Source organism: Trachurus japonicus, chromosome 18 (assembly GCF_045865225.1).
Source record: "Trachurus japonicus isolate A0001 chromosome 18, Traja_1.0".
Lineage (NCBI taxonomy): Eukaryota > Metazoa > Chordata > Actinopteri > Carangiformes > Carangidae > Trachurus > Trachurus japonicus.
Genome location: NC_140924.1, coordinates 7921798 through 7934683, shown reverse-complemented (window position 1 = coordinate 7934683; position 12886 = coordinate 7921798). Strand labels below are relative to the sequence as shown.

The window sequence follows — 12886 nt, the reverse complement described above, 5'->3', positions numbered from 1 at the left end:
TAAAACTTTAAAAGAAAGTAATATAAAATCAAAAAAAAGCCAAATTAAAAAGATGGGTTTTCAATTTCTTTTTAAAAATGGCTAAGGAGCCTGCCATTCTTAGATCTAAAGGGAGGGTATTCCAAAGTTTAGGGCCGTAAAAACAAAAAGCAGCTTCACCGGTTCTCTTGTGGGACACCGTGGGCACAACTAAAAGACAGGCAGTGGAAGATCTAAGAGTTCTTGACGGGGCATAAGAAGAAAGGCAGTCGTTAATATAAAATGGTGCTAGGTTATTTAAAGCTTTATAAATGAGTAGCAGAACTTTAAAATCAATCCTAAAAGAAACAGGCAACCAATGCAATGATGCAAGCTGAGGACTAAAGTGATCTCTTTTTCTTGTATTAGTTAAAATCCTGGCTGCAGCGTTCTGAATCACTTGTAGTTTTCCCAGTGACTTTCTAGGCAGACCAGTAAAAAGGGAATTACAATAGTCTATGCGGCTAGTGATAAATGCATGTAGCAGTGTTTCAGCATCATTCTGAGTTAAAAAAGGTCTAATTTTTGCAATGTTTCTTAGGTGAAAAAATTATGTTCTTGCAACTCTGTTAAAATTGAGGTCGGAGTCTAAAACAACTCCTTGGTTTGTGATATGTGACTTAATTTGCTGGGACAGGCTGCCAAACTTTGACTGAAGCTTCTGTGGGCCAACAATTAAAATCTCTGTTTTCTGTTCATTTAGTTTAAAAAAAATTTTGTTCATCCAGATGTTAATATCTGTGAGACAGGAAAAAAGTCTGTTAAACGCACTAGGGACTCGTGATGAAACAGAGATATATAATTGCATATCATCCGCATAACAATGATAATGTACATTATGATGGCTGATTATTCTGCCAAGAGGGAGCATATATAAAGAGAAAAGGATCGGACCAAGACAGTCAATGCATGGCTGGCAGCTGCTGCTGCTGCTGTACACTGTACGTAACGTTACGGTCTAAACACGGACAGTCCTCCTGAAGAAAGGGGCTGTGTTTTGTTCCAAAGTTGGAGTATTCTGCTGATATTAGAACAGCCGAGGACGGCACATGTTCTCCCAGCCTTTCTAGACAGATTTACAGAAAAGAAAAGGTCCACTTCTTGACAAACAACATGTAATACAAATAACTGTGTTTCCAGACACTCAGAGCAATGGAAAAGGTTTGAATTAAACTATTTATCTGTGGTCGTAAGTGCAGCAGAGTTCAGTCAGAACTGGTTCAAGTAGAGAAGTTAGCTATACTGTCCTGTACCTGTCCTGTAGTGTTGGTGTGTAGGGTATGTAGCGTGATAACAGCTACAGAGTAGTACGGTATAGATGTCCTCAATTACATTATCTGATTGTGTCAGCCAATAGGGAGTGGAGGACAGGGTGGCTGCCTGTCATGATGAATGTTTCAGTGTTAGATGTATAATTATAAAATGACAATCATCAACATTCCCTATACTAGTGACACCCTTCATGCTGCAGCAGTGCATCCTTTACATTTTTGCAGTACAACAACAGTTTGCAGTACAACAACATAACAATAAATGATAGTAACTATATTATTATTTTAAACTTGGATCAGACCTGCTCAGGGTGATGGAGCAGGTCTGTTCAGTCAGGTGATTTTCAGCCTTGGCTCAAATTAATGCACTGATCTTGATCTCGAAAGGTGGATGTGTGAAACATAATTTTGTTTTTATGTGACGCATAGGAATGACAAATAAAACCTATCCTATAATTAGAGTAAAGTTTGATGGCAGTCCCCGTCTGATGAGCTCTTCTCTAGGCTGTAGAGAAAACACACAGTGTGAGAACAGGAAGTCAAATCACTAATGACATATAAAAATTTCAATTAGTAATATTACAGTGATACATAGCCTATAGGCTAATAGTTGGAAGACGATCAGATAGCGTTGTAGCTCCGACCATAAACTATACCAACTAGCGATGGCGGTGTTATTGGTTCAGTTCAAATTCATTTGTCAATATATAAGCATATATAAGTACAATGTACAGTTGATGCACTGAAATGCACTTGGACCTGCCTCATCTCAACCTCACAACCTAACAAATCAATAAATAATAATAAACAACACACCAAAATACCTAATAATAATAATAATAATAATAATGTAAGATTAATGATTTATTATATAACTATTAATAATAAAAATGATAATTATTCATCATTCATTGTTGATTCATTTATTAAAGAGACCCTGAGGAGTTTTGCTTTTGGTTATAAAAGAGTCTCATATTAATGTGGATGAATCTATGTTACCCACACTTGTTAAATAAATATATTGTTTTGTCTTACATTATATATAGTTATTTTGATATTATTATTTAGTGGTCAGCTTGCCCAGCATTTTCTAGTTTTGGTTTCCCAGACGCTGCCCGGCGGGTCATGGGAATAACACCGCCATCGCTAGTTGGCATAGTTTATGGTCGGAGCTACAACGCTATCTGATCGTCTTCCAACTATTAGCCTATAGGCTATGTATCACTGTAATATTACTAATTGAAATTATTATATGTCATTAGTGATTTGACTTCCTGTTCTCACACTGTGTGTTTTCTCAACAGCCTAGAGAAGAGCTCATCAGACGGGGACTGCCATCAAACTTTACTCTAATTATAGGATAGGTTTTATTTGTCATTCTTATGCGTCACATAAAAACAAAATTATGTTTCACACATCCACCGTTCGAGATCAAGATCAGTGCATTAATTTCAACAATAAATAAGTAAAACATGTATAATTAAAAACAACATATAAAATGAATGATCATAAATAAAAGAGAATAAAAGTTATCATTAGATAAACACTCTAAAAAATCAGTTTGCAATTCACATTCTTTTGTTAAAGGACAATTCCAGGCGAATTCAACTCGGGGGTGTATTTTCCTATCATTTTAGGTCTAAAAGAAGGAATCTGAAGATTTTCAGTTTAATCGCTCCTGTTTTGCGGTAGTATATAACTTTCTATGCCCTGGATTTCTTTTAGCTTTAGAAACCAGCATTTTCTTAATGTTACATGAGGTAAAAGCTATTCTTATGCTCTAATTATGCTCCAAAAGTCTCAGATACTCTGTATTCTATTGCATTTTATCCTTGTTGAAAAGCACTTTGTGATTTTATCTATGAAAAGTGCTATATAAATTCAATTTATTTACTTACTTACTTACTTACTTACTTACTTACTTACTAGTAGACTGTCCTCAGTGTTTCTGCTGTTGTTTCCTTCTTATAAACCCAGTTGGTTTACGCCCATAAACTGTGATTCTAATGGACGGATGCTGTTGTTTAGTCTGTTTTGATGTTGCAAAATAAACATTACTGCTGGGGTGTGATCTCTGTCAATATGGGAATGTGTGTTGAAATAACAAATACACGTTATATATTTTATATTTTTATTGATGCAAACGTATATGATCCTCATATTTAAATGGAAATTGATAAACTGTTGCTTCTCTGATAACCCTATTTGGATTCTAACAACTAGAATCCCTGATACACTTCACATTTCTATTAATGATCATTTACTTTCAGCTGTTAGTGATAAACTAGTCTTTTCCAAATAGCTTGTTCTTTACAGTAATTCAACACAATTAAGGTAGATGACACGGCAGAAGTCTCTTTCTGTGCAGCCACTCTCACTCCTGGTGTTGTTCGGCCCAGTCCGTTGAGAACTCTGACTGACCCGAGGAAAGAGGCGGAGCCTATATACAGTCTGGCCGGAGCACACATTTATCTATAGAAGACGTTTAATTGGTGACAATAAACTTGTAAATGATGCTGCTCTGGATCTGTCACTTTCCTTCTATTCTTACTCTTTTAAACAGTAACAACAGAAGCATTTGAGAGGAATCTCGTCTGGGCAGAAGATTTGTCCCATATAGACGCCTGTCGTCTCCTCATTCCAGGTCAGGTTCATGTATAAAACAGATTCTTGCCTCACTTCACTGGTGAGAGAAACAGACAGAAGAAGAGAGGGTAAACATGTGTGTGTGTTTTATTTAAGGTGTGTTAGTTAGTTAGTTAGTTAATAATAATAATAATAATAATAAATTTTATTTGTAACGCGCTTTTCCAAGTGCTCAAAGACGCTTACATAAAAACACAATTTAAAATACAATGCAGTAAATTATCACAGTTAAAATACAAGAACAAGATACACAAGAGTTAGTTAGTTAGTTTGTTGAGGGACCATGTTGCTCTTTCTGTTGCTGTTGCCGGTCTGTAGCTCTCAGGAACCTCATTTCCATGGGACAGTGATGACCTACGAACCAACGGAGGAGAACAGTACTGAACTCACGGTACGTACGTCTATGGATTCACATTCACAATATTCTGCTTTCTAATATGTGAAAACAAAAAATATCTATTTAATTCAATCAATCAATCAATCAATCAATCAGGCTTTATTTGTATAGCACTTTCCATGCCCACAGCAGCTCAAAGTGCTTCACATGATAAAAACAAGGAACATAAGGGACACATATTGGGAGACACACATACATTCACACACACATACACATTCACACAATAATTTTAGATTTTAATTTTACATCGAGGAAACGCTATCTTACACTCAATAATTTGCAGTGGAGAAAACACCAGACAAAATGAAGTAAAATAGATAAAATGAGAAGAAGGAAAAGAAATGTAAAAAAAACTAGATATAATAGATAGGTGTAAAGGGATAAAATAGAATAAGAATGACTGAATAGAATAAAAATATAATAATAAAATAAATAAATATATAAATAAATTAAATTAAATGTTTTATGATGATAAAAATAATAAGATTCAGTTAAAAAGGTAGGTTTTAAAAAAATGCTGTTGTATTGCTGGTGATATGTTGTAAAAGAGAGATAAAGACTCGCAACACTGCTGCTCCCAATAAAAATTGTAACTTTATTCTGTCATAACATAAAGCGGACAATGTTTCGAGTCTGCTGGCTCTTCATCAGGTCACCTGTGTTGAGACATCTCAGCTGGTCACGTTTATAAAATTAGCCGGGAATTATCCTGGTGCCGGTTATACAGTAATTATCTTGAGTTACAATAATTTCACAGGCGATTAATTTTCTTTCAGTGTTTCCTTGTGTTTTCGGTCAGTGTGTTTTGATCAGAAATAAAAAAACTCAAACATTCTTTAATTGATGGAAAGAATCCAAAACAAAAAATGTAGACAGACACACCTCAACAAGAAAGTCCCAAAACTCACTCTACACTGCTGCTTTAAAGCTCCATACAGTATAAAGGTAGATGTTTGTGTTAAAGCTCCATACAGTATAAAGGTAGATGTTTGTATTACAGCTCCATACAGTATAAAGGTAGATGTTTGTATTAAAGCTCCATACAGTATAAAGGTAGATGTTTGTATTAAAGCTCCTTAGTATAAAGGTAGATGTTTGTGTTAAAGCTCCATACAGTATAATAGTGGGGCAGATAAACAAACTAATTGTGCATTTTATGACTCAAGCGTGAAACTTTCAGCATTTCATCTCCATACCCCAAGGTTTGATTTCAGACGTGGAACCACTTTGGTGGCTGACCTTTGGTGACCTTTAGGGCTCTTTGCATTTTTCCACATTATTCTCCATTGGAAACATAATGGAAATCTGGGAAGTAAATCATTACCAAGACATTTCTTCACCATTGTGTTTAGGAAGGTGTGTAATATCATGTAATAAAATGAAATGAAATTCAACTCCTGTGGGAAACCCCCTAAAAAACTCCTCAAAAACCCCTAGTTCTGTCAGGACCACTATGTCAAAATAATATTTACTTGCACAGTTTAATTTGGCGGTATGGTACTGTTCTGGGACCCCCTGCTCTTCCACGCGCTTGCGTGGAAAGCCTGAGGCAGGAAGAGCACCTTCCTGCCTCAGGCTCATGAAGGGCAGGAAGGTGCTCTTCCTGCCCTTCACGAGCCATCATGAACGGCATAAGCAGGGAGCGCAGCAGCAAAGAAAAACCCCCAAAACAACCACACCGGCAAATCCTGGAACCTCTGCTAAGAGATGCCAGGAGGCTATCTAGGATGGAATTAATTTTTGCCTATAAAATTTAATAGGGAATAAGCCACACGCTACCTCTTAACAATAATAATTACAATAATAATAACCATTATTAATAATAATAATAATAATAATAACAATAATAATATTAAATCAATTATTTACAATGAGAGGCTCATGGCTTTTTGTGCATCTAGAATGGCTCTATTGACAGGCGCAGTAAGGCAAGGCAATTTTATTTGTATAGCCCGTTTTTACAAACAGTTTGTCTCAAAGGCTTTACATGGCATCGTAACAACATCCTCTGTCCTTAGACCCTCACATCCACTGAGGAAAAACTCCATGGAAAACCCTTTTAACAGGGAAAAATCTGAGAAACCTCAGGGTGAGCAACAGAGGAGGGATCCCTCACCCAGGACGGACAGACGTGCAATAGATGTTGTTACAGACAAGAAAACAGGGAGCAAAGAAAACCCCCCAAAACGACCACGCCGGCAAATCCCTGACCCTCTAGCAACAAGAGATGTCAGGAGGCTATTTAAGTTGGAAATAAATGTAGCCCATTTAAAAGGAAATAGACGAACCCCCCAAAACCCGCAAAAGGAGCTGCGTCAGTGAATAATTCAATGCCAAATATGATTCTGTATTATCGCTATGGAGGTTGAAACCCAGCGCAAATTAAGAATAAAGCAAACCGTTCCTTGTGTGACGCTCCGACCGCTTGGCAGCATCGCTGGCAAACAGAAACTCCACAGTCCCGGAATCAGCCGTCGTCGGTCAATGGAACAGCTGTGTGTGACGCCGCCCCCACCTGCCAGGTGAGAGCCCCGACGGAGAGAAGGAGCCCCCCTCCCCCGTCGTCACAGATGGCGTCCTCCGTTCCAGAGCTTCGCTGAAGCCCCATGACACGACACCCGCGCCAGCCGCCGCGGGTCCGCATCGTGGACGGGGCGACGACATCGGGAGCAGCAGGGCGAGCACGAACACAACCAGCGATCCTTCCCTCATGCGGGAGCCCGTCTTGCAAAAAAGCCGGCAGAGGAAGCAGCAGCAGCAAGGGAGGTGACGTCGGGCTGGAGCAGTTTAAATAGCGCGCCCTGAATGCAGTTCCCCAATAGGGGAGTCAGCTGAGCCATCAGCTGATCTGCACAGGTGAAGACAGTTACGCTGTGCTGATTAGAGCTTGACGTCATGGCCTGCCAGAACTAACGCTACGCTTAATTTTGACCCCTCACAAGGTACTTTAGGCCAAATTTAACATTTCGGAATTTTCGAAAAATCTGGTTACGGGTACCCCAACTTTGAGTTGTTTTTTAGGGGGTTTCCCACGGGAGTTGAATTTCAACATTTTATTATATCATATTACACACCTTCCTAAACACAATGGTGAAGAAATGTCTTGGTAATGATTTACTTCCCAGATTTTCATATGTTTCCAATGGAGAATAATGTGGAAAAATACAATGCTGAGGTCAAGGACCCCTAAAGGTCACCAAAGGTCAGCCACCAAAGTCGTTCCACGTCTGAAATCAAACCTTGGGGTATGGAGATGAAATGCTGAAAGTTTCAAGCTTTAGTCATAAAATGCACAATACCTTCCATATATGCGCCCCACTATAAAGGTAGATGTTTGTGTTAAAGCTCCATACAGTATAAAGGTAGATGTCATTTCTTTCTCTGTTGCAGGTGGTTTTCCGCTATAAGCATACTTTTCGTAATTGCAGTGTTAACGACACATGGACTTGCTCCAGATGTGGGACAGAGATTTCTCTAGAGCTAAATAAGGTCGACGAGGAGAATGGCGTGTGGTGTCAAAGGGAAGGGGTCATGACTCGAAGAGTTACCAACACTGCTCCCTTTAAATTGGTGTAAGAGGACCATAATTTTTATGCAAAAGATTAATTATGCTTCAAGTTTGAAATACTGCAAATGTCATAGTAACTTCCTGTCAACTTCAACTTCAAGGTTGGCGGGTAAGAGCTGGATAAGCAACGAAAACAACATCAAAAAGTGGAGAGCTGTGACTACGGTGGACCTGAGGAACCGATCGGACACCGGCCGAGCCAACAGATCACCACAAACCACCATAGTGCCTATACTGAGGTACGGCTCCTCTGACTCCTAAACACCCCTGTGTCACAGACACGTCCATCTGACTTGTTCTTCTCCTTCTCAGAGTTCCTGTAAACTGTCAGAGAGATTTCAAGCTGCTGGCCTTTGACCCTGATGGAGATGAGATCAGATGCAGATATGGAAGCAAAACCGCGTCAGAGTGTGACAACTGCACACCACCGTCTTTTCTCAGTATCTCATCAGTGAGTAGCTAAGTGGTTGAAGAGTGTCGTCAGTGAAGTTGTTGGTTTCTGGAGCTTCAGAAAGCAGCCATATTTCGAATTAATTTGGTTTTATCCTTTTGCAGTCATGTACTCTGTCGTTTACACCGAACAACGCCATCGTTAGTGGTCGGTATGTCGTCCAGCTGATGATGGAGGACTTTCCCAGACAGAACATCACCCTGACTCAGTCCGATGATTCGACAGAGATCAAAACTCCCAACGACGCAATCAGCAAAATTCCTGTCCAGTTTGTTGTACAGGGTGAGATGTTTTACATGTTCTACCTTTTGCAGTAAAGTTAGAGAATCTTTGCTGAGTTGATCTTTGACCATCGTTTTTCATGTAAAACAGCTCATGTTAGATTTTATTTTCTTTCTTGTTCCAGTGGTTAGTGCAGCACTGTTCTGCACTGAAGGAGTCCTCTGGCCCAGGTTCCTGTATCCAACTCCAGAAAACGGAGCTCACCTGTCCATCCCCGTAAATCAGGCTCTGGAAATCAGCATCAAAGCAGAAGCAAACACCACCACGTGAGTGAAAACTCAACCAAAAACCAAATCAGATTTAAAGTCAGACCAGCAGGGGGCACTGTGTCAAAGACAGAAGCCATTCTTCCTGTTAAAATCATTGGAATGTCAAAACTGATCTTGAAACTGTTGTTTTTAGCTAAAATAGTTTTATAGTGTAGCTTTTAACGTCCTGAACGTCTTACAATCATTGAATTCAATCCTCTCAAACATGTTCATATCTGTTGTGTCTGTAACATGGAAACAACAAGGAAAGTAGCAGTGGACACAATGTTGCAGCTTCACTTCACGTTTACTCAGGAAAATACGTTACCTTGGATATACTGACTTGTTTAACATCCAGCTACATAATATAGTCCATACACAACACTACAGTATCTTCATTTTTATTTACAAGGGTCATGTGAATGTAGCCTAGGATGGATGGGAGATGGGAGTTACAAGTTGTAAACAATAGCAGAACTAGTTATTCTATAACCTCTTTCTTCCATGACACATCTCTGAGAGTATAAAAGGAATTGATTTCATATAATTCAAATAGAGTAGAGAGTGTAGCCGTAACTGGTTCAACTCTACTAATTAGCAACAATTCTCAGTCTAAATTGAAAAAATGACTGAAAAAAGAAAAATGGAAGCTGTCTTCACCGTAACCGTGACCGTCAACTATGTTTTGACAGAAATTAATAGAAATTAAATAATCAAGTTGTTCCTCAAATCAATAAAACCACACAGCAGCCCCCAAAGAGCCCAGGAAGCCTTAGGGCTCTGGTAACAGCTCTATGAAGAGGGGGACTGCTGGACCCAAACTTAACCCAGAGGAAACCCAGAAAAAGGAAAACAACAAAAAGAAATAATTGTTAGATACCCCCCACACACACACAGACAAAATTACGTCTGCGTGTAAGGAAAACTGTAAAGAACATGCAAAATTACAACCAAACACACACAGAAGGGCACTGAGGTGAGAAACTCTGAACACCAGTCCCTCCACCGTCCGGACGGCCATACTGTCACCAGTCCTGTAGCACTCACAAAAAGAAAAGAAAAGAAACAGAATTGAGCTGAACACAAAATCATATCAAAACAAGACAGAAATGGAGCAACTGTACTCATAACAAAACCAAAACAACATAAACGAATCAAACATAAACATGACAGCAGTGGCAGTCCGTCTATAATAACAAAGGAGAAACAGATTAACTAAACCAACATTCTGTCAAACAAATCCTAAACAAAGAAAACTTCTGCTCATTGAAGGATCTCCGAGCTGTTGTTCAGTTCACCACACAGTGCCAGCGAGACTGGACCAGTATCAGGACAGTTCAGTTTGAGCTGGACGCCGTCTGAGAAGGACGACGGACAGAGTCTACCCATCTGCTTCGTTGTCAGAGCACTTCGCAGGTTCGTCTGAAGGAATTTCTAGATGACCTCTAACAATACTTGGTTATTTGGTCTAATTAGTGTTTGTTGTTTTCCTCAGTTCACTCTTGTTCAACTCAGAGCTGCGATGTGTCATCGTCAGTGTTGGAAATGGTGAGAGCGAGCGTGGCAGCCATTTTCAGTCTGATCCTGTTTAACAGATAGACTTTAAATTTATTGGGCAGCGCACTGAAGAATGCGATGAGAGCAAACTGCATTTTCTGATATCCAAACCTTTATAAACCACCACAACCCTGTATCTCTACTGATATACACCTTTCACTAGACTTCTGTTTTTCTCTCCAATGCAGATCAAGGATTCTTTTGTAATGATTGCAACGGGTCCAGTTGTTCCCGTCGCTTCTGTTCATCTAGTGAGACAATGTGTATGGCAACTACATACTCAGGTATTCTTCTCTTCATGTTGTCTGTTACTGTTGAGTAAATTACATGTGTGATTTCCATAAACATTAATGAAAACTGCACTTTGACTCTAGTTTTTGAAGATGGAGCTGTAACAACAACAAACACAACTTTCACTGGCTGTGATCCTGGATATTGTGCTGGTACCGGCTCTCACACCATGTCAGTGAATCTGGGTGATCGCAACGCTCTCGCAAGGATAGATTGTTGCAACACAAGTGGCTGCAACAGTGTCCTTCCACCTGGTGAGTACAGAGGGATGGCCGTGCTCTTATTTAAGACCAAATGATAAAGATACAGGAAGAATACTGGAAACTCTGTTTTCAATTTAATGACACTTAAATGTTCTGTTTCAGGCCCTGCTCCTCAGGCCCCTAACAACCAGTCATGTTTCACCTGTAACCATACCTCACCTTCATGCAACACCTCAGTACAGTGTAGTGGAGTGGAGGACCGCTGCCTTGAATCCACTGGTGAGTGTTCTCTGACTGAGCCATGTTTATATGAAATCTGTTGTGACTACACATTAAGACTTTTACTTAGCTGAGTGGAACCGTTCTGCACAAAGAGAAGGACACTTTAGTTTCCATCACTCCACTTTGTTGTTAAGTAAAGGATCTGGAATGAATAAACTGACAGTAACTGTGTTTGTACAGTAACACATTTATTCTTCTTCTCCAGTGAACAGTGGAAGAGGAACAGTTGAAGCCTATGGCTGCGCAAGTTCAAACCTGTGTGGAGCTGCTGGTAGATTCAATAAAATACCCTTCATAGGTGAACCCTCTGCGTTTAACAATACTCCAAACTGTGTTGGTGAGTACAATGTCCCCATTACCACAGGTGTGTTTTGTTTGCGAGCCATGCACAGTAAACTACATTATGCCAACATGGGTCAATGAAAAGTGATTATCTGATTGTTCTGGGTGTGTTCATCAATCACACCTGAAATGGACAGAACAACTGTTTATGAAGTACATATGAACTAACTAATAATGCAACACGGGATTTCTGCTCTTGATATTTTCTCTTATAAAAGAACAAAAATGTATTCTGAGAACCAGATGGATAAGTAGGCAGGTGCGAGCTTTCTCTACAGACTAAACAGTAACTGTCATTTAATTCAGTTTTATAATTGAGATTTATTTTGTTAGTCCTAAAAGAAAAACTTGGCGTATGATGTTGAGCCTATCAGTACTGAAACAGACAGGAAACAACTACACAATTACAGTAAACTAGAAAAAGCATTTCCAAAAGGAAAATGCATGTGAATGCTGAAAGCCATTGCTGAAGCCATGGAGAATTAGCAGAAGAAATTGACCAAGAGAGCAAGTAGGGTGTGACATGCAACAGAAATGACTGAGGCAGGAGTTGAACCTATTGTGACAGTTGAGGTTCCTGTCACTATGCCTCCAATTGATCATGTGCCCTGGCTACTTGGCCAAGGGGATGTCCCTTTGGGTGACTGCCAAGCATGCATGACTCTTAAGATAAGATAAGATTATACTTTATTGTCAGATCACTCTGAAATTTGTCTTGCGTCCCATGACGTCCAAGTTTCACACAAATAATAACAAAATACAAAAAACATACAATTACAAAAAGCATAAATGTTACCCTCAAAGGACACATTTAAAGAAAAAACACAAACTACCTCCTAACTCCATTCACAACATAAATCCAACATTACAATGTGTCTTTGGTGCAACACCCAGTGCTCAGTCTGTACATGAACCTTAGGGTCTACTTAGAGACCAAACTCTGATGTGCAAACTCTTACCCGGGAGGTGTGGGTTCAATCCCCACCCGGGCCCTCTTCACCTTGCCACAAATGCGTTCAGCTTTTAGCATTCACACTAAAAGAGATTCGAACGGGGCGGTGTTTAGCTCAGTTGGTAGAGCACCCGCCCCATATGTTGAGGCTATAGTCCTCACTGCAGGCGACCCCGGTTCGAATCCCGTGCCGAGCGGCCCTATCCTGTGTGTCATTCCCCCTCTCTGCCTCCTGTTTCCTGTCTCTCTCTGAACTGTCCTGTCAATTAAAGGCAAAAAAAGCCCCTAAAAATATATAAAAAAAAAAAAAAAAAAGAGATTCGAACAACAATAGCGTCAACCCTTTCAGCATTCACACTAATAATAAAAATAAAGATT

The 12886-nt window shown here is 39.6% G+C and overlaps 1 protein-coding gene across 1 annotated transcript; it reads left to right on the top strand.

Annotated features, from left to right (window-relative positions):
- Positions 1-6938: 6938 nt before the first annotated feature.
- On the top strand, positions 6939-11637 carry LOC146968595 (uncharacterized). Its single transcript, XM_085759282.1, has 10 exons — positions 6939-7009; positions 7761-7904; positions 8002-8139; positions 8213-8351; positions 8456-8633; positions 8758-8899; positions 10154-10297; positions 10377-10429; positions 11095-11211; positions 11579-11637. The coding sequence occupies exons 1-10, from the start codon at positions 6939-6941 to the stop codon at positions 11635-11637; spliced, it is 1185 nt and encodes a 394-aa protein (XP_085615408.1).
- Positions 11638-12886: the final 1249 nt, after the last annotated feature.

Excerpts from the sequence above, each read along its gene's own strand:
- LOC146968595 (XM_085759282.1), top strand. The coding sequence starts at position 6,939 with ATGACACGACACCCGCGCCAGCCGCCGCGGGTCCGCATCGTGGACGGG. Across the intron at positions 8,140-8,212 it reads ACCATAGTGCCTATACTGAG|AGTTCCTGTAAACTGTCAGA; the intron begins GTACGGCTCCTC and ends TCTCCTTCTCAG. Across the intron at positions 10,430-11,094 it reads CATCGTCAGTGTTGGAAATG|GCCCTGCTCCTCAGGCCCCT; the intron begins GTGAGAGCGAGC and ends GTTCTGTTTCAG.